This window comes from Anguilla anguilla, chromosome 14 (genome assembly GCF_013347855.1).
Source record: "Anguilla anguilla isolate fAngAng1 chromosome 14, fAngAng1.pri, whole genome shotgun sequence".
Taxonomy (NCBI): Eukaryota; Metazoa; Chordata; class Actinopteri; order Anguilliformes; family Anguillidae; genus Anguilla; species Anguilla anguilla.
This window is the reverse complement of record NC_049214.1, coordinates 8,348,644-8,373,069: the sequence shown is the minus strand read 5'-3', so window position 1 is coordinate 8,373,069 and position 24,426 is coordinate 8,348,644. Positions and strand designations below refer to the sequence as shown.

At 42.0% G+C, this 24,426-nt stretch overlaps 3 protein-coding genes across 6 annotated transcripts; 2 read left to right on the top strand and 1 right to left on the bottom strand.

The window, feature by feature from the left end:
• Positions 1-1,889: 1,889 nt before the first annotated feature.
• hexb (hexosaminidase B (beta polypeptide)) lies at positions 1,890-11,334 on the top strand. 2 transcript variants are annotated; one of them, XM_035389757.1, is made up of 14 exons: positions 1,890-2,203; positions 2,616-2,761; positions 3,194-3,259; positions 3,514-3,560; positions 4,028-4,138; positions 4,846-4,947; positions 5,218-5,350; positions 5,615-5,795; positions 6,056-6,142; positions 6,825-6,897; positions 8,063-8,243; positions 9,979-10,069; positions 10,302-10,406; positions 11,017-11,334. In XM_035389757.1, exons 1-14 carry the CDS (start codon positions 1,959-1,961, stop codon positions 11,078-11,080), a joined length of 1,632 nt encoding a protein of 543 aa, XP_035245648.1. In that variant the 5' UTR covers positions 1,890-1,958; the 3' UTR covers positions 11,081-11,334. The 2 variants fall into 2 exon arrangements, with proteins under 2 accessions (XP_035245648.1, XP_035245649.1); XM_035389758.1 differs by lacking the exon at positions 8,063-8,243 and adding an exon at positions 7,300-7,474 and having other exon boundaries at positions 1,896-2,203.
• Positions 11,335-11,350: 16 nt separating this feature from the next.
• gfm2 (GTP dependent ribosome recycling factor mitochondrial 2) lies at positions 11,351-20,381 on the bottom strand. Of its 3 annotated transcripts, none has more exons than XM_035389753.1 (20): positions 19,899-20,381; positions 19,719-19,800; positions 19,587-19,632; positions 19,086-19,183; positions 18,557-18,682; positions 17,716-17,804; positions 17,086-17,174; positions 16,903-16,963; positions 16,553-16,738; positions 16,069-16,149; positions 15,322-15,470; positions 14,943-15,083; positions 14,748-14,847; positions 14,194-14,383; positions 13,958-14,034; positions 13,491-13,629; positions 13,210-13,389; positions 12,797-12,912; positions 12,265-12,447; positions 11,351-12,025 (listed from the first exon to the last, which is right to left on the bottom strand). In XM_035389753.1, the coding sequence occupies exons 1-20, from the start codon at positions 19,953-19,955 to the stop codon at positions 11,897-11,899; spliced, it is 2,319 nt and encodes a 772-aa protein (XP_035245644.1). In that variant the 5' UTR covers positions 19,956-20,381; the 3' UTR covers positions 11,351-11,896. The 3 variants fall into 3 exon arrangements, with proteins under 3 accessions (XP_035245644.1, XP_035245645.1, XP_035245647.1); XM_035389754.1 differs by having other exon boundaries at positions 20,119-20,381; XM_035389756.1 differs by lacking the exons at positions 19,086-19,183; positions 19,587-19,632; positions 19,719-19,800; positions 19,899-20,381 and adding an exon at positions 18,962-19,066.
• A 243-nt stretch (positions 20,382-20,624) lies between these two features.
• Positions 20,625-24,341, top strand: nsa2 (NSA2 ribosome biogenesis homolog (S. cerevisiae)). Its single transcript, XM_035389759.1, has 6 exons — positions 20,625-20,794; positions 21,336-21,523; positions 21,918-22,068; positions 22,494-22,673; positions 23,187-23,379; positions 24,036-24,341. The coding sequence occupies exons 1-6, from the start codon at positions 20,792-20,794 to the stop codon at positions 24,101-24,103; spliced, it is 783 nt and encodes a 260-aa protein (XP_035245650.1). The 5' UTR covers positions 20,625-20,791; the 3' UTR covers positions 24,104-24,341.
• The last annotated feature ends 85 nt before the right edge of the window (positions 24,342-24,426 follow it).

The window sequence follows — 24,426 nt, the reverse complement described above, 5'->3', positions numbered from 1 at the left end:
TAGTTAGCAAACAGATAGGCTATGTGTGTAACTGTTATGCAGATGTGAAATAATTCTGTGAAAAATTTAATTAAAATTATGCAAATAATTAATTATTTTAATAATAATTAATACAGAGATATTAGGATAAGAAACAGAACATGCTGCAAAAACACAGTATATATCTAACAATAAATATATGACACTTTCATAAAGATGTTTCTAGGAAGTGACCTTACATGTAAATATTAATTATAAAAATGATAGATACACTTCACCTCGTGGAAAAAACAAATGTAGAATATTATGTGCATATACTGCCCCCTGGTGTATAGTCACAGATAAATCAACATCAACATCTCAAAGGCTGGATGGACATGGACAGCATAGTTTATTGATATGAACACCATCTCTGTCTTAGTGTTACATGACAGTATAATAAAGTGAAATGCAACTGGTTGAACATAGTATAGGCTACATTTTCAGTTGAAATACTCCTAAAATGTACCAGAGAAACCATTAACTGTAAACAAAACAAGAAAAATAGATATATACTTTAAAACATTCAGCAATCTCAGACTCTGAGGCTCAGAGTTGAATACAATCCTATCTGAATTAAAAATATATATATTTTGAAAACTGAAAACTTCGGAGTAAAGTGTATCGTTGACAAATGACAAGCCTTGCTGCTCATATCCAGTTACGGCACATTGAAACTTACTGAAAAATAAACCATAAAATTATTTATTTATTGCTGGAATATTTGCACCTTGTTTACTGAAAATGTTTAATCACTGCTGCCCTATCTCTCTCATCAGTTGTACCACAAGGTTCAGTCCTTGGCGCTGTGTCATTCTTTCCCTTCTTAAGATCCATGGGCTTCCAAATGACACTGATGTCTTTCACTCTTTTCTACTTTCCAACTTTATTAATGCAGGGTAGATGCATGGTTTTAAAAGCAAAGTGTTCATTGTCATGATCAATATAGTAGCATGGTTCCCTCTTTCAAATTTCTTCTTTTTTTAGGATTTGTGAACCCTTAGAATCAATTAAACCTTTTTGCCTGGGATACATATCTTGCTGTTATATTATTCTTGATGAATAAGTACTTTGTTTTCTCCAGATGGCAAATGTTGTGTCCTGGCAAAGGGCAAAAAAATGCTAGGAAAGCATCATGCTATTTCTCCTACACTGGCAAGAACCTGACAACATGCTCCCTTTCTCGCAGGGAATTGTGGCATTGATCTGCCTTAGCGTATTCTCCATCCAAAAACCTCTTGCTCCAAGTGCTACACTTGCATATACAATATATGAAAACTGCAAATATGCCACATGTTAATCAGAACCTGACAACCTGCTCCCTTTCTCGCATGGAATTGTGGCGTTGATCTGCCTTAGCGTATTCTCCATCCAAAAACCTCTTGCTCCAAGTGCTACACTTGCACATACAATATATGAAAACTGCAAATATGCCACATGTTAATCTGTGCACTCACATCCTATTTCATGAAATGCCCCCACAGTGCCCCCTATGGACACGTGAGTCGCCAAACACTATCCAGGGCCTTATGGGCATTGGAGTTAAGAAAGAGCAAAAAGGCAATGTTTTCTTCGTATAACCCATTCCCATTTTGTCTTTTTTTAAAAATAGAAGAATACATTATCTTAAACTTTAAATGATTCTCAATAACACCTTTCATCTTTACAACACAAACCCAGTAATACAACAAAACGTAGGTCTATTCACAAGAGTTTAATTTGTCCCGGTAAAAAAAAATAATAATAACCGCCCGGCCTGGAATCACGTAATATGAACACGCCTCGTCTTACCCGTGATCCAGGTTTCCGGAGCGCGACTCGCTCATCTTCAGCTCACTTCTCATCAAAAGAGCCTACTTCCTTTCTGGAAACTGATCTTGTGATCAGTCAGCTGACTGTTCAGTTTATAAACGTTCAACAGCGACTTCGCTTCATCCATCATGGTTGCACTACTGGAGATAGGAGCTCTGTTGCTCCTGGTTACTGCTTGCCAGGGGCGATATAAGCAAGAGACGGATCTTCCTAACATTATAAATTCTGAATACGGATCTCTATGGCCTCTTCCACAAAGGGTGCAGATATTCTCCGTGGCATTTAGTCTAAGCAGGAATCGTTTTCAAATAGTCCATTCGCAGGAGTCTTCGGCTGGTCCCAACTGCGACCTTCTGCAAAATGCGTTCCGCAGGTAAGACAAGCGTGCATTTGCGAATTCAGATTTAATTGTTTATTTAACTGCACGATTGACCTCCACAAAAACTATTGACCAACAAAATGTCTGTTCTACCTAAGATGGTGCAATGCATTAAAAAATAGATTGTATACGATGGCTAACCTTACGACTTGAAATCTAGCCGGCTAGCAGTGGTTAGACTGACATTTTTTTCGGAAAACTACTTTACTTGATGTAATTAGCGACACAATGCAATCAGTACAGTAACAATACAATAAAGTAAAATACGGCGTATAACTGTAAAAGTTTCGTTTCATTTCCGCTTTCTGTGGCTTGTTTACAGTAGCTTGCGAGCCAAAACAAAGACATCGGCTGTTTAGCCTCGTTAGCTGTGTGTTGCAACGGGTATTTTCTCCATGTCTCACAGATATTTTGAGTACATGTTTGGGTTCACTAAGAAACTGGGAGAGTACAGGAGCGGACTGGCATCGGAGGTGACTGAACTACAGGTGTTGATCACATCGGTGGATTCCGAATGTGACACACATCCAAGTGTAACATCTGATGAGTCATGTGAGTTTCTGTATTCAAGCTCGTTCTCATCGTTCTCAGGAGCACCAAGGTCAATATCACCACCACATACAGTTCTGTGGTCACCCCTGATTGCTGACAGCCCAACAATGAGCAGGAAGTGTAGGAGTGGTTTTCCAGTGGCTGTACATTTATTATGCAATATTAAGTTAGCTGACCCTCACATGGCCCCCTACTTTCAGTACAAACTCTGGTGATTTTGCTTTCACTTAAGAATAGGGTCATTCTGTGTGAATGTGAATGCAAATATACATGATCCTTCAGGATCTTTATATGTGGCACACAAACTAAAGGGTTGACCTTTTACACTCTGTGCAGAATAACGAAATAAATAGATACAAGTTGAATTTGTGATTGTCTTGAGTTGTTATAGAATTGGTGTTGTCATGTCATATTTAACTTCCTTTGCACCAGATGAACTCACGGTAGACCAGCCCACTGCTGTACTGAAGGCCAAAAAGGTGTGGGGAGCCCTCAGAGGTACAAATAACAGCTACATGAATATGTATTACTGTGCACAAGCCTTCTGAGATATTCTAAGATATATAATAAGAAATATGATAATCAACAATCCCTTTGATTTTCATTACCACCAATAATGCCCAGTTCAGCACTGTTACTGTCCTGAACAAGGTATTATCTATTTATTTTCTCGTATCTAGGTATTTGTCTAGTTATATTGTTTTTTGTCTCCAGCACTTGAATTACATTGTAAACCTCTCTTCTGTAACAAGGACTTGAGACTTTCAGCCAGTTGGTGTATGAAGATGACTATGGAGCTGTAAGTGTTTAGTATCTATGGATAAATTGATGTGTTTACCTAAGCATATGCAGTGTGAATTTGAGGGGCACCAATACTGGCTTTCAGCAATTCATTGCAAACAAGGCAACTGTAAATGTGTAGTCTTCTAGAACAAGCCTGTTTAAAATTTTGCCCCTCCTAGAAGACAAAAAAGGAAATAGCTAAAGTCTGTTTCAGGAAGTATGTAGGTGATTTCCTCTTGTCACCGTCTATTCCACAAAACCGAGCTTATAATAAACAAGTATAGTCATGAAAATTTAGAATTTAATCAGAAATTAAATACTGTTACTTGCACAAAATATTTTTAGCAATGTATGGTTATTTCCATCAAACTGTTAAGTGAAACTCATGGGGCAAATGTCTGTTGCTACATGTTCTTGGAGGGTTTGCAAAACTTAAAGAAAAACACTCACTCTGCTTTCTGTTTTTTTTTTTTTTAAATACAGAGGAGCATTAACAAGACTGCCATAGTGGACTTCCCCAGGTTTGCCCACAGAGGCATTTTACTGGACACCTCTCGTCACTTTCTGCCCATAAAAGTCATTCTGGCTAATCTGGTGAGTCTGGCATGTGTCTGTGAGGGTTCGGGTGCTGGATGGGCACCGGATGTGCGTATAAAGCCTTGACGCAAACGTTTCTAACTAGCACCAAAAGTAAAGCAGTGAAGCTTAATTCATATGAGTTTTTCCTACGTATCTACTACTTAAGATGCTTGAAATGTGTGTATAATTTCAAGCACATGCTGTGAACGATCACTTTATTTTACTACAGAGTATTTGTGCTGTTATTTTTCACAACAACACATATACATTTAAACAGTCCTAAATCCACATTGGAAAAATAAAACTTGACATGATTAGGTTTACTTGTATAGATTTCAAATGGCCAAAAGGGAAAATGAAAATGATCATCAGGGAAAATGAGCTCCATGCAAGTAGAATTTTGCTGCAATAAAAAAAGTGAAAGGAGACAGTCAGACAGACTAACCAGGTCTGTACAGTTTTATGTATATGTAACTCTTCTTTCCTTGTAAACTGGTTCCTTATAATTGATTACCCTTGCATCATGTCAACATTATTTTGCTAAGCCCTTAATTATTAATGCATGTGAACTGTAACTTTAACTCCAACTTTTATGTAGATAAATGGAGTACAGTGGAGGCTTTATTTTGAAATAAAAAAAGAAAGTATCAGTATACATATGACTGTATGCTTTCAGTGCTGTGGCATTTCAGGAAAATGAAATTATGTATTCTATTTAACAGGAAGCCATGGCAATGAACAAGTACAATGTCTTCCATTGGCATATAGTAGATGACCACTCCTTCCCATACCAGAGTCCATCCTTTCCGGACCTCAGTCAAAAGGTAGGAGAAGCTCTATCGGGGACATTTTATTCCTCCGTCAGGACATTTGAGAGCTAGCAGGAGTGACTACATATATAATTATGGAGATCTAAATTTTTTTCTGCTTGCAGCTGTGTGTACTGGAAGGTGCTGCTGTTGTTTGTGAGATAATGGTTTTGCACTACTTATCAAAGGCATATCCACGGCTATGCCTATGATAAGTAGGAATTCAGCAGGAATATTGCACAAAAAGTACTGGAAAATCATTTTCATCAAATTGTGTCATTTCAGGGGGCCTACCACCCATATACACACATTTACACACCCTCAGATGTGAAGATGGTGATTGAATTTGCGCGGACAAGAGGGATTAGGGTGGTCTCTGAGTTCGACACTCCCGGGCACACACAGTCATGGGGGAAAGGTGATTGTGATGAAGAGAATGAGTCCAACTTGCCCCAGAGTTTACTTTATAAGAATAAGAATACTATAGATGTGAATACAGTTACATCACTGTTTGGCTATAAAGAAATTGTACTAAAGTGGTTCATTGGCACTAGAAATCCTGTAGCATTAGTTATGTTTCCTCCTCAGGCTAAGTCTCATAGAAAGGTCTCAATGTACTGTGTGCACACCAGTGTAATTTTATATGTTTCGTTTTCGTGATGATTCTCTCTTGCCCATGCAGGTCAGATGGGGCTCCTGACTCCATGCTATGCTGGGGACAGTCCCACGGGAACTTTTGGGCCCGTCAACCCCATCCTGAACACGACCTATGAATTCATGAGTCAGTTCTTCAAGGAGGTTAGCGCCGTTTTCCCCGACGCTTATGTTCACTTGGGTGGAGATGAAGTGGACTTCACCTGCTGGTGAGTGGCTTTACGCACAGTGCTGATTTACCAGGAACACAAAGGCCAATGAGATTACATATAATGCATTTCTGCTCTTAACATGTCTTTTCATATGACATAAGGAGTTCTAATGAGAGGTAATAAATGTGAAATACTAAAATGTATATAAACTGTATTTGCATTATTTAATGTAGACAGGAGGCAGATATTAATTAATCTGTATAGATTATTGCTTCTTGCCGTTATTACTTTAGAAACAAATTCTGAATGTTTACCAGGAAATCCAACCCTGACATTAAGAAATTCATGGATGAACAAGGGTTTGGTACGGACTACAGCAAGCTTGAATCTTACTACATCCAGAAGTAAGTAGCACTATTGACTGCCATCTTGCATGCATAACGGATATTAACAGCATTATTGAAGTGAACAGTTGCAAGCGTATAAAGTCATTTGTGCACATCATCATCAGTATATATGACTCCATAAAACAACAGAAAATGCAGGGCCACATGTGCCTTATCATTAATACACTGTTTTTCATGGTTTGGGCTGGGCCCTTAGTTCCAGTGTAGGAAAATCTTTATGCAATGACTTTTTTGACAAGTCTGTGCTTCCACCCCTGTGGCAACAGTTTGGGGAAGGCCCTTTCCTGTTTCCAACCCCATGCAACACCTTTGGGTTTCATTGAACAGCCAACTGTGACCCTGCCTAATCGGCCAATCGGTGCCTGACCTCACGAATGCTCTTCTGGCTGAATGGAAGCAAATCCCTGCAGCAGTGATCCAACATGTAGTATAAAGCCTTTCCAGAAGAGTCTATGTTGTTATAGTAGCAAAGGGTGGACCAAATCTATATCAATGCCATATGCTATATCATCATTTTGGATGAGATGTTGGATGTCAGGCGTCCACGTACCTTTGGCCCTGTGGTGTATGAGGCAAACACATGAAATAGGCACAAATGAACTTTTTCCATGTCTGTTTGTGTTTTTGATGTATATGGATGGCATGAAAATGGAATGTGAACATTCTACTTTAATGGTAGGATACTGGATATTGTTGCTGCAACCAGCAAGGGCTACATGGTTTGGCAGGAAGTATTTGACAATAAAGTGAAGGTAAGTGACATTACAGTGGAATAGATCGCATTTTGCTTTACTGCAATCATGGTTGTGATACTCTTGCTGTTTTCTGCCTTGCACACTAACCTGCACCATTTATGCTAAGCATGTAGTTAATATTCTGGCTTGGTTGTGTTCAAGCTTCAACTGACATGTATGTATGGAAGGCATGTGCATTTTGGAATGTTATATATAGCATACGCTATGCTTTTGTCCTAATCTTAAATTGAATTTAATATCTATAATGGCTCATTAACAAGCTTTTGCCCCGGTGAATGTGAACTCAATGGAATCACACATTTCTGCAGAGGTTTTCTTGCAAATGACTCTATTATGCATGAAATAATCTCCTGTAATTGAGTTTAGGAGGGCTCATTTTTTACTATTTGCTCACTGCAGCTGAAGCCAGACACAGTAGTGGAGGTATGGATGAGCAATAATGTGGAAGAAGAAATGCAAAAAGTTACCGCGGCTGGGTACACTACCATCCTTTCTTCCCCATGGTACCTAGATTATATTAGCTATGGACAGGACTGGCAGAAGTACTACAAGGTTGAGCCACTCCGCTTCAATGGTTAGTCAAGGTTTTGATTTTATACTTGCCTGAAACCCATTTGTAAAATTATGTTTTATAAAGCTAAGAAAATATACTTTAAGTGAGGAAAAATGACTGAAATATTAGACATTTAGTCTGTGGTGCCAAAACGTGTTTTATTGTTCCTTACCAAGTCGGCTCAAAAGATGGTTGTTATGATTTCATCAATGGATTTTCTTGGTTTACCTAAAAAAAGAAGGAAAAAAAAGCAAACATTTGAATACTTGGAACTTCAATTTCAAGCTTCCATTTCAAAATGCAAGTTTAAATAGATGTAAACTTGTTAACTCAAATATTTGGAGTCAGGTGAGAATTAAGTATGGCCTTGCATACATACATTGACAATGCATGCCTCAAACATAATTTAACCACTGTTACAGCAAGGTATACTTCCATTGTATTAACATGAATCACCTACATAATGGCTGCCCCTTCCCTCTGTTTGGTTGGTTCTGCACCTGCTAACTTGCTAACCTGCATGGTAAAGTTTCACCGAGCAGAAATCACAAGGACTTTGTCTCGGTGTGATGTTTTCAAGACACGATCTTGTGTCTGCTCTGGATGTAGATCAATCCTGACACACTGGTTCAGGTGTGGAAAGGAAATGCGCAGCAGTACCAGAAGGAGATGGCTGCAGTCACAGCAGCGGGCTTCCAAACCCTACTTTCCAGCCCCTGGTACCTCAACCGCATCTCCTATGGGCAGGACTGGCAGCAGATTTACAAGGCTGACCCCCACAACTTTAATGGTGTGTGAACTTTTGTCACCTCATTAAAATTCACAAAACAATTCAGTCTTCTTATTAAATGAAGGAAAATGGGTTACTATAAAGATTGATTTATTTATATAAAAATATCTTAAATAATTGCTCTGGGGTGCTGACAGGCTACCAGTAGTCATCATTAGGAGACACGCATTCCCTTCATTCAGTGCTAGCTCTCCTGTATTACTGTGTAGCCTGCAGTGAATTAAATTGTCCCTGGCTCTTTTGTAAAGGCATTGGAGGTGTGCACAAAGTTCTGCCTTGTAGAAGTGTTCTTTGTAACTCTACAGGCACAACTAGCAATTCCAAATTAGGGATTGTAAGAAAGCCCTTCAATACAAAAAACAGTACTTGAGCGGCGAAGGAATTTGTGTAGTCTTACCTGATGTTGCTGTTATGGGATTAATTTAGTGATATCTCCAAAATGATGTTTTAACCTTTCCTCTGTGCTAACAGTTATGCAAAGACTGCTTTCCGCCAGCAGTGTGGCTCAATACGGATCGCTGTCTGTCTTGGTAGACCTGGACGAGCCTCTGGCTTGTGTACCCTGCATAGATACAATTGTGTATCTATGCAGGGTACACTAGCTACAACACTAGTGTATAGGCGAGTGATTACAGGATGCAGATATCCTGAGTTCTATGTGTGTTAGGACCTTAAAATTGCTAGGTGTGTTGAGGTAAGAGTAAAAGAGGAATGCCAGGTCACACTGAACTTAGTTTATTGTAGTGTGTTGATGGCAATATACAATGGTACAAAATGTGTGCGTAGTTGAGCGGCTATACGCATATGACACATTGGAGACCGTGTTGATGAGTCTCCCTGAACCCTTGCACTTATCTCCCTTATGTACCCAAAGGTCAAAGCCAAACCCCAAGTCATGAAATAAAGACACAGTCATAACAAAACGGTACATCAGTGATCCTGCTTGTGCTATCTCTAAGCATAGCACACCAGGTTAACCTTTGTATCTGGCTGGGCGCTGACCCATAAGTATCGTGATCTTTAGCCAAAGACACCAACTTGTTCCCCATTAACAATGGCTTTCTAACTATACCAAACATGATTACACTATTGTGGAGAACCTAAGGTTTATATAATGTTGATCCAGTAGGATGTTATGTTACTGAGTCTCATCACACCTGTACACCTGTCAGAACAGTAAACAGTCGGTTTTCCTTTGAGGCACACTTCTGTAAACTGCCCAACAGGATAAAAATAAACAAAATTAAATATTCGGCAGAGCATATGTAAAAACATCAGGTGATTTTAAAAAGTTGTTTATGTTCTATCAGTGGCCTACATCGTCTGTTTATTGCCTGTTGTAAAAAGAGTCCTGATTTCTCTGCGTATCTGTATGTGAGTCAAACAGCCGTTTGACAGGTCAACTGTATGCGATAGGCCAACACCCCAGCTCAGAATTTACTCTGCAAATAAAGACGTCAGCAGTTCAAAACTATTTTATGCTTTTATGAAATGAAGTGGAAGCTTGTTGATTGAGGTCACCAAATATAGCATCACGTGAAATGAACATCTCAAACATGTGACTTGCTTGTGGCCTCCCAACAATTTATTTTTTTGCTGTGGTAAGAATAATAAATTGATTTGGCACCAAGTATAGTTTCTTCATTCCAACACTTTGTTATAGTTTCTGAATCAGTTGAGATGCAGGTCACTGGACCCTCTCCCCAAATTAACTTGTTTGTTGTGCATTACCCAGGAACCGAGGAACAGAAGAAAAAGGTTGTTGGTGGAGAGGCCTGTTTGTGGGGAGAATTTGTGGATGCCACAAACCTCACACCCAGACTTTGGTATGCAGACAACACCTCTGACATAATTAATCTGCAGCCTTCATAATCAGACTGATCTAGTAAATGTGTAGCCTGAATTACTTGAGAAAATGATACATACATAGGGTAGATTGGCTGGAGTCCATGTAGATTATGGGGAATAAGCACCTCCTTATCTCCGATTGAAAGATAAGCAGTGTAGCGTCCGCGTGACTGACTGTCACTGCGTTGGTCTCCTCCGTGTTCTCGACAGGCCCCGAGCAAGCGCTGTAGCAGAACGGCTGTGGAGTGACCAATCCGTGACCAACATCGACGACGCCTACAGTCGCCTCATCCAGCACCGCTGCCGGATGGTCCAGTAAGTGTGGCATCGTGTGCACTGCATGGTCAGAACAGCACACGGGCCTGTAGCGCATTTCTTGGTGTGAATAGAGGTTTAGCCATCTTTACACACCATAAATGAGGTCATATGCATCCTCGTTGTGAGTTCCAGAATATGGGGTCCTTCAGGGTTTGATGAGCATGTGTTAGGATTAATGCAATGGCCTTTTCAGTGATTCTCCAATTTGATCGGCTGAAATAAATGTTGTGCTAGGTTAGGCATAAATAATACTATATTGTATACTGATGTCAAGTGCAATGTAGAATGACTGAAATGGGTGGTATGCATTATTTCCTACCACAACCTGAATCAAAATTGTAATTTTTTTTTTTCAATCTTTCCTTTGGTAAAGTTGCAATGAATTTTACTTATTTGCACTCAAAATGCACTGAAACTACCTGCATTGTCAAAATTAGAAAAAAACCTTTTGTTCACCTGCCATCTGGTTGGTAGGGGAAGTACCAGTAAGTGGGCGAACCACAAACTAATACATAATGGAGGATTAAGTCAATGGAAGGAATTGCAGCTGTACTCGAGAAACGGTGCTAACAGACGGCCCTCCTCTCCCTTTATTCCCGTCCTCCAGGCGAGGGATCCCGGCTCAGCCCCTGTACGTAGGGCACTGCGATCACGAGTACAAAGGCCTCTGATGGCCTCTTACCGCTGGAGCCCGGGGAACACGGCAGCACTACTGTGAAGACAAAAATCAACTCTGCACTAATGTTTTTAAACCTTTTTCTCAACGGGAGATCAGCTGCCTGCATTAAACAAGCTTGCGCATTCGCCGATAAAATGCAAATCATAAAAGGAAATTTTCAGTCATGCGACATACATCCTTCGTGTACACAGATTTATTTTTGAGAAACCTTTTTATAAGCGTTTGATTGATTTTCAAAAAATAAAACTCCTGGAGTGGAATGTATATTCTGTATATCTTTTCTTTATTTGTGTGTTGATACTATTCACTGGTGCAACCCTTTTAAACAGTTCAGGTTGATGGTATGTTTATAGCTTGGAAGTGAGGACAGCAACATGGAAGGTGGCAGTCAGTCCACTATTACAATCAATGTTCTGCACTTGACAAAATGGAAACCATATATGATGCAGCACATTAAAGTATTGCTCCAACCAAACACAATTTAGATTTGAATGATCTACTCATTGTGTTTACACAGGTAAAACTGGAGGGTCAGAGTCACTGTAAGGTCCTAAGATTCACTGTAAGAATGAGATTGTGTATTTTACTTCAGGTTTATGCACATTTAAGACCTTAAATATGCACTTATCTAAAGCTTTTACTCGCAAACATGCTGAAGCCGATTAGCATGTTTGTAAAGCGCGTCTTCATTGAGAGGTACGTTTTCTGGAATCATCCCTCTCGAGTCAGGTGAAAGGGATCCACACAGAGGATCACGCTTCACCAGTTCCTGTAGTCATGGCATCACCGAATGTTGAGCTCAGGGCTGTCATACCAGTCCTGCCATTTTGTTCAGGAGGACACTCTGGTCCTGGGGGCTCATGGCCTGGTAGCTGGACAGCTGCAGGGAGAAGGTGGCATTCCCTGAGGTCAAAGTGCGTAGGACAGTGGAGTAGCCCTGTGTTGGGAAACAAAACATGTTTTAGCGTAGTACAAATGCAACGCCCTAAAGTCTTTGATTTATGAACCCTTGTAAATATACAAAGAGCTTTTATGATCCAACACCACTATTGTGCTGTTGATGAGTAACTCCAGTGAAAGTGTTTAGTGCATGGAGAGTATGGCTTTGCAGGAGCAGGGCTGTGTAGCTGTGGGTAGAGCACTGTTAGCCACACAGGCTGGTATTATTGCACCCACCATCATTTCGGCCAGTGGCACGGAGGCCAGCACCACCTTGTTGTCATGGCGACTCTGGATGTCGTGGATGGCGCCGCGTCTCTGTGCCAGATCCCCCAGCACGGAGCTCAGGTGCCCGTCCTCCAAGGTGATCTCCAGACTCATCAGGGGCTCCAGGAGCTGCCCGCCTGCCTGCCTTAACACCTACGGGCCAGAGAGCACATACTATACTGAACACAAAACACCCTCACTGGCATTACACTGTACAGCGCACACCCTCACAGGCAATATACTGTACACAGCACACCCTCACTGGTACTATACTATACACAGCACACCCTCACAGGCAATATACTGTACACAGCACACCCCACACACTGGCTGAATTTGTTGTGATTTTATTATCAATAAATTTTTATTGTACTTAGAAGTAAAATTACTTCAAAACTCATTAGTCTTCAAATACAATTTACATTCATAAACATTGCTCGTATCTTGTCCACACACCAGAGCGCAGGGGTAATGACACCAGCAGTGCCGGAGCTGGTTTTACCTTGAGCATGCAGCGGGACACACACGCAGACACCATGGCCATGGATGTGCCAGGCTGGATTCTCACAGACTCCACGGTGGTGCTCACTCCCTGCATTGGGTAGCCCAGCAGCGGTCCTGGTGGAGTGGAGTGGAGGGGGGGGGGGGTTACTGTTCCTGCAGCAGTCTGATCTGTCATATCCAGTATGCTACTTTCCTGTCATATGTGAATACTAGACAGAAGTGCTTATAAAAAAATATTGTGTGTTCCAAGACACATATGAAGTATTTATGTATTGTTACATACCTTTGGAACACTGTTGAACACAACGAGGTATGCCACAAAGAAGCATGAAGTCCGGTATGGGCTGTTTTTTTGTGCAATATTACAAATGAAATGCAGGTGATGCTTAGGTCAACTGTGAACCGTGTTACCTTGGAGATATGAGCTCTGTACCCCGTTCTCCACCGCCATTTTGACATCCGGAGGAAGCTCCACCTTCTCCTTGTAGGTGAGGTCACAGGAAGTGCTGGAAGTGGTTTCCTCCCAGGGCCTCACGGACAGCCCCACCGTCACCACGTGCCTCCTGTCCCCTAAAGTCCGGTCCAGTGTGTCTGCACAGACCCCCCCCCCCGGGTGGGTTAGAGCACTGACTCTACAGACGAACCCCATTAGTCAGGCTGTGCGGTACACATGCGCGGTAAGGTACACACACCTGTGGTAGACGCCGGCTGGAGGATGGTCTCCCTGTAGGCCACCTGCAGAGGGCCCAGGTGAGTCTCGATGCCGTACTCTCTCCGGATTCGATCGTGAATGATCTCAATGTGGAGTTCCCCCATTCCACAAAGAATAGTCTGGGAAAAATATTTAAACACATTCACGCCTTCCCTTGTAACCATACTCTACTGTAACGATAGTCAGCATAGTTATACCTTTTCTCCAGCATTCACTGTTCTACAACTGAAATGCATTTACATAACCACAACAACCATACTGTCTACATTAACACCAATCTGCACTTTTTAAATCAAACAGCAGTAAAATGTCAAATTAAATCGTGTATGAACTTGCACCTTCTAACTTAGGACCCTATCACGATTAGACACTTAGACATTCAAAGTTTGCCTGTGGTAAATGAGTAAGTACAGCAGAGATTGTGGGTGGATGCTGCAAGATCCTCACCTGTCCTGAGTCTGGGTCTGTTCTTACTTTCAAGCTGGGGTCCTCCCTCTGCAGACACTTCAGAGCGTGCTCCAAGTCTTTACAGTACAGAGGAGAAGATTATTTTACCCAGACCACCCAACCTCTCACTTGCTCATTTATGTCCTTCTCAATACACCTATTAAACTGAAAAGACCTTCACTGCTGGATGTCCTGTTGATACTGAGCACCGCTACAGAACTTAGAGGGGTCCCCACCTGTTTGCTTGGCCATGGAGGGGGGCTCAACGGTGCAGAAGAACACGGGTTCGGGGACCTCCACTCCAGCCAGGACCAGACTGCCTGGCCCCTTCTGCGCGCCCCTTCCCCCCTCCCCCTCCTTCAGGGCCCGGCGCTCCGCGGCCGCGGCGGACGCCTTGGAGGAGACGATGGTGTCGCCCGTCACCGTCTGGGACAGAGTTCACATGAAGGCCCAGTTTGAGCAAGGGGAGCAGGGAGATGGGGGGAAGCCTAACAGTCCAGGCCCATTGCATGGGTAACATTGGCCACTGATAGAGAAAGGCCTATGTGTTTAGGCCTACTGTAAGGGCTATGCTACACTCTAGCACAGTGCTGCTCAACCCTGTCCCTGGAGATCTACCGTCAGGTAGGTTTTCACTCCAGCGTTAACAATGGGCATCTCATCGAGCTGCTAATTGGTAGAATCAGGTATGCCATCCAGGGGTTGAAATGAAAGGCTACATGTTGGTAGGCCTCCAGGAACAGGGTTGGGCAGCCCTGCTCTAGCAGAGAGGACGCACAGACAGGCCTACCTGTTTCAGGCCCACGGTGAGGGCGATGTTGCCCGCGGTCAGAGAGGGAATCTCCACGTGCTGGTCAGCGAAGGGCATCAGCAGGCGGCTCATCCTCTCCCTACAGGGGCCCGGAAACGCAGGGCGAGAAGAGCGCAGCCTTGAGACGGGGGTGCTAAGCCGTTAGCATGTTTCTCAGCGGCGTAGCTCACGTACGTGGCGTTCCTGTTGATGTTGTGGACGGCAGACTGGGGCTTCATGGTCCCCGAGTAGATCCGGACGAACACCAGGGGCCCCCGCTGTTTGTCGTGGAGGACTTTGAACGCCAGGGCACACAGGTCATCCTTGTACCATCGCCTGTACGAGACAAAGCACAGAAAAGGTGAGAGCTAGTATCAAGGTGGCACCATAGTGTAGAACTTTCATGGTTGCAGGTTCAAATCCCAGGAGGGGATCTACTTTTGTGTGGATTTGAAAGCTGTGTACGTAGCTCTGGATAAGGCCATCAGCTAAGGGAATATGTGATGCAGAATAACCTATACACACTATGTATACATGGCACACGGTGTTGCTGAGCGACCTGCAGTCGACTCACACCAGGTCGAGGTGGCGTTCGTTAGGCGCGGGCAGGTAGGTGGTGACGGCGTCCAGCAAGGGCTGCACCCCTTTGTTCTTCAGAGCGCTCCCACAGAGCACAGGAACGCCTTTCCGGGCCAGAGTCACCCTGCGCACCGCCGCCCGCAGCTGAACACAGAGAGAACACACCGCCTGCTACGTTCTGTCCTTCAGCTGAACACAGAGAGAACACACCGCCCGCTACATTCTGTCCTTCAGCTGAACACAGAGAGAACACACCGCCTGCTACGTTCTGTCCTTCAGCTGAACACAGAGTGAACACACCGCCTGCTACATTCTGTCCTTCAGCTGAACACAGAGAGAACACACTGCCTGCTACATTCTGTCCTTCACCTGAACACAGAGAGAACACACTGCCTGCTACATTCTGTCCTTCACCTGAACACAGAGAGGACACACTGCCTGCTACATTCGGTCCTTCAGCTGAACATAGAGAACACACCACATGCTACATTCTGTCTTTCAGCTGAACACAGTGTAACAATGTAACACAAGACATTTGTGGCCTGTGGCTTCCTGACCATGGGACTGACCCTCTGCTGAGTCACGTTCACCATGAACTTTTTCTGGTCAACTAAGGCGTAATTAACTGCCTGTCCCCTTCCTCTTGTGACTCTGAACATGAAAATGTGCAAGACAATCATTTTCATAACTGAGGTAAAGTCCAGTTAGCACATCCGGAAATGTCTGACGCCACCGTGCTCACCTTCTCAGATGGGACGGCATCAAAATTCTCACTGAACTCTCCCAGCAGCAGTTCTGCAAATTCATCATCCAGATCAGCAACCTGTTAACACATCCATGCGACCAAAACTTAAATCAAACTTTTATCACCCTGTTACACCAACCTAGATCAGGGGCGAGGAATCTTATAAATCCACACTAAAATAAACATGGATCCATCTTAGTTTCATTATAATAAAACGCCCTCAATGTAATGCACAGTTCACAGTCCAAAGCACGGAGAATAGAGGTACGAGTCACCTTTCCTTGTGCCAGCATTAAGGAGCAGGAAAGCATACAAATTTTGGATAAACAGTGACAAACTTTAATATGAGAAACATCTAAACTAGAATTGATGCCACAAGACTCGTAATGTCATGGTTAAGTGATAATAAGTATAATTATGAGATATAATATAAAAATAATTGTCAAAATGACCACCAGCTTTGTGACTTTGTATTGTGTACCTGTTCTATCAGGCTACTCCGGGCCTCTTTAGCCTGGCTCAAGAGTTCAGCATTATCAGAGGAGCTGAGGGGAATCTTCTGGAACACTCGACCGTCTTCGCTGGAGGACTTCACATTCCATACCACTTGCTCTTTGGTGATCAAATCGACCAATCCCGTGAAGCCTTTACCGCTGCCAATGGGAATCTGCAGAAGTCATCTCATATTCTTGTATTAAAGCATTTATGAAACAGGTCTTAACAACAGAAATGCTTTGTTTGATTTATGAAGCACTTTTCATGTGCCCAAAATGCAGAGAAGAGCATTAGGCTGTCACAGTAAGGCTATGACATGTTTGTAAGGATATTTACCTGCAGAAGGACTGGATTTGCTTTCAGTTTCTTCTTTATGCTCTCAATGGAATAATGTAAGCTATGGGACAATGTTAAAAACAGTTCATTGAAATTAAACCACAGGTTTATCACAGCAGATCACTTTGTAATCAGTTTTACTAATGGAAGAGATCCCAAGGTTTAACCTACAAGCTGTCCTACCTGGCTCCAGGTTTGTCCATCTTGTTCAGGAAGCAGACACGAGGCACGCAATGCCTGTCAGCCTGTCGCCAGACTGTCAGAGTCTGAGCCTGCCACCCACAGAACCACAACGTTACACACACACACACACACAAACGCACAAAAACACACACACGTGCGCACGCACACACACACACACACACACATACACACACAAACGCACACAAACACACACAAACACGCACATGCGTGCACACACACTCACACACACACACAAACACACAGGCACACGCGCGCACACACACACACAAACACAGAGAGAGAGAGAAAAAAACAGTCATTATTCACAAGGAGCACTCTAATAACTGCACCTAAGTGGCAGTGACAAAACCTACATTTCAGCTTGTTGGATATCTGTGGAATGAGAAGCATCTACCTGGAAAGCTATGAGGGAAAATCGAGTAAATCTGGGGTGTCAGTTCTTTACACTACACTACGTTTACTTTCGTCTTAGATTAATTGGAAATGTAGAGCAAATACTAAATATGTTTTTTTATGCGTTTCTGAACATGAAGGCCAAACAACTACCCTGGTGAAGTAATTGCGAAAGTCTGAAATATGATTTAAACATTTAGACAAAACCAGGCATACCTCCACACCAGCTGAAGCATCAAAAACTGCCACAGCCCCATCCAGAACACGTAAGGCCCGCTCCACTTCCACGGTGAAGTCCACATGCCCTGGAAACAAAGCACCTCACAGGAACACAGGAAATACCATACCCCCCATCGCACTGTTCACTCTGCTAAAAACTGCAGGGCCTCAAATCCCCACCAGTGGGCAAAAATTCTTTGTTGAGTCAACAGAATACGTTCCTCGTTTATCATTTGAAACATGTATACTTTTCCATCATATAAGAGCACTTATTCTCAAAACAATTACTTGACTATTCCCAAGGGTACAGAGTCCAGAAAAACACTATACTTTTGGATACTTTATATGTTGTAAACATTAAGAGTGGGCAGTTATGTAACAGTTGATCTGCTGTCCGACTTGTATTAAACTGAAACTCCCAATAGTGACCACTTGACGGCAGCACTATTTCTACTGAGCCATGAAAGCATGAAACTAACAGTAGATTGGCAATGTTATATAGCTAAATCATTATTATAATGAACAATAATGTGATGGCCTAATAGTCAACGTTTTGGAGTTTTCAATAGATAGTATTTCAGTTTTAGTGTACGTTTTCGACTGTTTCAGCCAATTTTGTGCGTGATGAAGGATATTTCAGGTAATTACTGATGATCTGCCAGCTTTAGGATGTGTGATTTAATGCACAAAATAGGCTTCAGATCAATCCAACATGTGCTTTACAGAAACTAATATAAATATCTAAAATAGTCTTAATCGCAAAGACAAACTGCCTGGACCAAACACTGAAACTAGAATACTATGAAAACCTACAGAAAATTAGAAATTTGGCCCATACCTGGAGTGTCTATGAGGTTAATTCTGTGCTCCTTCCAATCAAAAGTTACAGCAGCCGATTGTATTGTGATTCCCCTCTCTCTCTCCTGCACCATGAAGTCTGTTACTGTGTCCCCATCATCAACATCTGCAGGAACATGCAAATACTTCAGACTATCAGACAGGTTTGAAAGGATCATTTTGGAATGAAAGGTGTATATTGAGAAGCACTACATTATCTGGATTATTTGATGAATCATTTGTACGGGATAATAAAATATAATACATTATTTTACCCGTTGATCTAGATGGCACATTGCTCTAGGGGCAGTGCAACAGGAGTATGCACTTATGCATCTTATAAACATACATGGCACCTTGAAATATACCAGAATTTAGTGTGACTCCTCCCTTAAACTACACTTACAGATTCTGGGTTCAGTTCTGTAGAGATTTATGTGGAATGAAAATCAAAATATTCTGGTCCTTCCCGGTCTGAACGTCACTTTCCTGAGGTATGAGACGGACAATAAAAGCAATGACAGCCTCACCCCCCAATGCACGAGTATATCCAGAGTAATACAGCATTCTCTCAGTAGTGGTCGTCTTTCCAGCATCTATGTGGGCCATGATGCCAATGTTACGAATTCTATAACACAAAGCCAAAATTCAAAAACATGGTACTACAAAAAAATCACCATCAATTCTTGATATATATGGAATAATCTGAGAATATATATATATATGTTTTTTTTTTGTTGTTGTTTTTACATGCATAGTATGCTGACAATCACACAATTGCATTGTTTAAGCCACAAATATTCCAGTGGTGTCTCATGGTTACCTGTAGTTTAGCAGTGATATTGATATTACAACATTATACAACTTGCATTGTTCATAAGCCAATTTATGATAACATACATTACTGCGTGATATCAAACAGTATTCAAAAATATTCTTAAACCAAAAAAGAATAGGACAATGAAAACCACCATTCTGTACAGAGCCTTGTATTCATAAAGAAGCATCATATCTATGTTACAAGTACTTACCTAGATATATCTGGATTGACCACTGACCGTACTGATTTGACATCATCTATAAGACATAGAAAAAAACTTAGCACTTAGCTGAAGATATCTCACTCATGGTTTATGTCATTTCACTTCACACAGATTGTGCACCTGGTAGAAACCCGTAGTTCCTTTTCCACTGTAATTTCCACCTGCACCAAGTTTCAGCTCCATTCTTCAAACACTGTGTACACTGGAAAGATATTGAACAGAACGAATGTTATTTCTAACCAAATCCCACGCAAATAGATCTGAGAATATTATGCAGATTTATCTAATGTTCAGTCTTACCCCGACAAGGCTATTGAAACACCCCAAGGTCTTCTCCAATGGCAATCTAGGCAACATCGCTACTTTCTATTCCAACTTCTTGTCTAATAATTACTTATAGCTCACTGTCAAAATAACCTTTAAAATATACCTGGCTGACTATTCTTTACAAAAACGCGGTTTTAACATGATTCGCTGTATAAGAAAGTTAGAAAGGTAACGTAAGAACCTTGCCACTAACCTATGTATGAAAACTGGCTAATTTCCTTGATTTCTTTTAGTTTTCCCCCCGACGGAGCAAAATACTTCATACACTGATGACGTCATTTTCACACTAATGAATTCGTAAAAAGGCTGTTTCTAACTTTTAACATCCGATTCGAAATGTGTTTATTTTAACTGTAAATTAGGACATGAAATGATGGAAGACTGCGGCTACTGCAGATCCACATTTACCGAATGTTTAAATGTCACGTTCAACTATCAGGTGTAACGTCATAATAGATCCTCTGGAAACGGAGGTCCTTGCTTTGCAGTTCTGGTTTCTGACATAGGGCAGAATAATCATAGAGCGAATAATTTGATACAATTACATAATTTATTTATTGTTCCATTATAGATTTATTGTAGTTAAATGATCGCGTTTAAGTGACTACACTTGTAATATAGCTCAATCAGACCCCAGGTGATAGAGATCATAACGCAAGTATTTTGTTGATGACGTTTCTTCCTGTGTCACAGAGTTAACCGGATGATTTTCGTTGTTGTACTTCCTTTCAAGAAGCAGGCTGGGGAAAACAAGATCAAGCAACCCAGGCCCCAAGTTAAAGACCGAAAAACAAGTCTAACGTGAAACGATCATCACTCTGCTGATTACATTTTATTACTGGAACACTTGAACTACAAAAAGAACCATGGTAAGAGTAATACGACAGAATCCACGCGCTGTTGCAAATTAAAACAAACAAGCACGTGGCCGAGAGATTGCTGATCTGCCGTTGCTAGCTAACTAGCATGCCAAAGTTAACCTAGCTTGCAAGTTGTATTAGGTAATAATGGATATTTGCTTACTAGCTGATTAACTTTACATGATTATTAGGCGTGGAATGATACTTGCATGAGCCTGGAGCGGGCGGTCGTATTGTTTGACATAGCTAGCTAACATTAGCTGTTTATGTTATTAGCAATAAAGATTTTGTGAACTCGAGATTGCTTCTTCAGAGAATCCTCAGGGGGCGTGTGCATCACGACTAGATCAACATTACCTGTTGAGTTCGTTATATTGTTGTTAGTAGTTAATTGTTTTTGCTCTCTAGATAATTTCCAAGTGTAGTCTTCTTGCTTGGTACCTTCTTGAGAAATAGTTTGTGACGACGCGTGTATGAATGAAATTGCTTGTTGGCGTTACTAGACGAGACAGACGTGATCTTAAGCTTTGATCCCACTTTTCACTCGCAGCCTCAGAACGAACACATTGAGTTGCACCGCAAACGGCACGGTTATCGCCTGGACCACCATGAGAGAAAGAGGAAGAAGGAGAGTCGAGAGGCTCACGAGCGCTCACACAAGGCTAGGAAGATGATCGGATTGAAGGCCAAACTCTACCATAAACAGAGACACTCCGAGAAGATCCAGATGAAGAAGACGTAAGTACTTGCTTCTGCAAATTATCTACCATCTCCCATGCGAGAGATCTTCGCTGAGATCGATATTGTTCCCTGCAATATGATTGTATGTGTTTAATCTTATTTCAGGCCAGCTAGTGCCAAAATCAGTCAATGTCATGTTGTATTACATACTATTTAGGGTACTGTGACTTTTAAAGCACTATATATTATTTGGCCAAAAAATGGTGGAATAAATGTTTGAGGATGGCTTTCTGTTTCCTACTGGAGTCTCACCCTTGAGACTGCATTGAAAATTGTGTATGACAGAACTTTAACTCTCATTCTTCAGTAGATTAGTAGGTATATGTATTAACTTACTGCTAATTATTTGAAATGTCGAATTTCACCACTGTACCTCTTTGTCTTAACGTAGCATTAAAATGCATGAGCAGAGGAAGACGAAGCAGAAGAACGATGAGAAGACCCCACAGGGTGCAGTGCCCGCCTATCTGCTGGACCGTGAGGGCCAGTCCCGGGCCAAAGTCCTCTCTAACATGATCAAACAGAAGAGGAAGGAGAAAGCTGTGAGTACCCGATAGTGACCAATATGTCATCTCCTGAGTCCATCTAATGGTGTGCTATTCTGTGTGCTATTCTGAACCGTAGCATTGCTGGCTGTGGTTGGACACTCATTGACCTCCACATCATTGGCCTCAGCATTGCCGTGGATGGAGGGTTCACTCCCTACCTCATTGTGCAGTAGTTCTATGGTCGAGTAGGAGTTGCAGTCTGCTTGCACCATCTGCATACATGAGGCAGCCCTCCAGTACAGTAACTGCGCAGCTCAGCTGATGGATATAAAATGAAGAGAAATGCTGACTGGCTTGCATCTGCTTTGGAGGAGGCTCATGCTAATGTGTACTCTGCAGAAAGACTCCAAACTGGGGGAGAAAAGAAAAAAAGACATATTGCAGAAGAAGAGTAAAACAAGGTTGTTTTTCTTCCGCAGGGTAAATGGGAAGTCCCGCTGCCCAAGGTTCGAGCGCAGGGGGAGACGGAGGTCCTCAAAGTCATCCGCACGGGGAAACGGCAGAAGAAGGCCTGGAAGAGGATGGTTACCAAGGTCTGCTTCGTTGGCGAAGGATTCACTCGCAAGCCACCCAAATACGAAAGATTCATCAGACCCATGGTAAGACAGCAGCGCCAGACTCATTCGCATTCATTTAGGACAGTGATTTAACTTTTGCAAGCGTTACTTCATAGCTGGGCGTATATGGGAAAATAGTGCACACATCCCAGCCAATCAGTAGTCGGCTGAGCTGTTGTATATTGGTTTTGTGGGCGCACAACATTTGTGAGTTCAGAATAAAATTCTTTGTATCATATTTCACCTAGACTGTGTTTGACACAACAGTATAAGCATTAAGGCTTATGATGGAAAACCTGGGTACTGATGTGCGTTATGCTTTATTTTCTATACACTGAGTGATGCTGCTCAGCCAAGATGTTCAAAAAATTCTTCTCCGTGCTAGGCATCGATTTTGAATGGAGCACGTAATGCAATCACTCGATCTGTAAAATAATTGAAAATCACCATCCCTACTTTTAACATAGTAAAGCGTTTATTTTGAGAGAGTACTTGACTTATCTGGACAGCGCATGTTTGCGATTCCAAAATGACTGACGTCTACGTCCTTCGCAGGGTTTGCGTTTCAAGAAGGCTCACGTGACCCACCCGGAGCTGAAGGCTACATTCTGCCTGCCCATCCTGGGGGTGAAGAAGAACCCGTCCTCCCCGCTCTACACCACCCTGGGCGTGATCACAAAGGGCACGGTGCTGGAGGTCAACGTCAGCGAGCTGGGCCTGGTCACACAGGGTGGCAAAGTCATCTGGGGTGAGTTCCTTCATCTGCGGCTGTCACGTGCATTTCCTTCTCTTCCTTGCATTTCTAAGACTGTGTAATCAACAGAGCCACCAAATTCAGTCCCAGAGGGACAAGCTGCTGCTGATTGTGCAGTGCCGTGAAATAGTATTTGCCTTTCTGATTTCCTCTGTTGTATATTTGTCTCGCTGAATGGTTTCAGACCTTTAGATAAAATGTAATAATAATAGAGAAAGGGAACCTGAGTAAACAAAACACAATTTTAAAATTTCATTTATTGAATGGAAAAAAGTTAACACCCATGTGAAAAAGTAGCTGGCACCTTTAATAACTGGTAGATTTTGTCTGAAGGTCTGAAACCATTCAGTGTGACAAATATGCAATAATGGAGGAAATCAGGAAGGGAGCAAATACATTTTCATGGCACTGTAGGGACTCAAAAGTGATTTCAGCCCGCAGAATCTGGTGACTTGATCAGTTACAAAATTAAAGAATAAAATGGGAAATAATTAGTAGCGACTGGACAAAAATGACACCTGAAAAAATGCATATTCAAAATAAACATTTTATTAAAGCAATTTCATATGTTTCACATTATGACTGTCATCCTCAATTAGCAAGGCCCTTTTCTGAAGTTAAACTATATCAAGTTTTGTTTTCTGTTGCAGGTAAATACGCACAAGTGACGAACAACCCAGAAAACGACGGCTGCATTAACGCAGTTTTGCTTGTGTGAAAGGACTCTATGAACTGTGCCAGGAGTGCAGAGACCAGGACTGGGTTTGACAGTGAACAGCAGGACTTCACAATCACAGCCACACTGTGGATCACTGCAGTCAGAACATCTGCAGTTTCACATGCAGAATTTCTGAAGCTTTGCTCCATAAGGAGTAAATAAAGGGGTTTTTCAAAACATTGTTACTTCATTAAATGTCATACGGTGCATTAAAAGGGCAAAGCCATCTCAGAATTGACAGGTCATTGGGCACTTGTAAATATCCTTCATCACACAAAAACTCAATCAAAAAAATACACTAAAGCTGAATATCAATATACTTC

What these genes read in the sequence shown, in the direction of transcription:
- hexb (XM_035389757.1), top strand. Translation starts at nt 1,959, where the DNA reads ATGGTTGCACTACTGGAGATAGGAGCTCTGTTGCTCCTGGTTACTGCT. An exon ending in TATTTGACAATAAAGTGAAG is followed by an intron (nt 6,898 to 8,062) that starts GTAAGTGACATT and finishes CTCTGGATGTAG; the next exon opens with ATCAATCCTGACACACTGGT. An exon ending in TGACCCCCACAACTTTAATG is followed by an intron (nt 8,244 to 9,978) that starts GTGTGTGAACTT and finishes TGCATTACCCAG; the next exon opens with GAACCGAGGAACAGAAGAAA.
- gfm2 (XM_035389753.1), bottom strand. Translation starts at nt 19,955, where the DNA reads ATGTTGCCTAGATTGCCATTGGAGAAGACCTTGGGGTGTTTCAATAGC. An exon ending in AACATCAACAGGAACGCCAC is followed by an intron (nt 14,848 to 14,942) that starts GTACGTGAGCTA and finishes GGGCCCCTGTAG; the next exon opens with GGAGAGGATGAGCCGCCTGC. An exon ending in TGCCACTGGCCGAAATGATG is followed by an intron (nt 12,026 to 12,264) that starts GTGGGTGCAATA and finishes TTCCCAACACAG; the next exon opens with GGCTACTCCACTGTCCTACG.
- nsa2 (XM_035389759.1), top strand. An exon ending in AAAGATTCATCAGACCCATG is followed by an intron (nt 22,674 to 23,186) that starts GTAAGACAGCAG and finishes CGTCCTTCGCAG; the next exon opens with GGTTTGCGTTTCAAGAAGGC. An exon ending in GGGTGGCAAAGTCATCTGGG is followed by an intron (nt 23,380 to 24,035) that starts GTGAGTTCCTTC and finishes TTTCTGTTGCAG; the next exon opens with GTAAATACGCACAAGTGACG.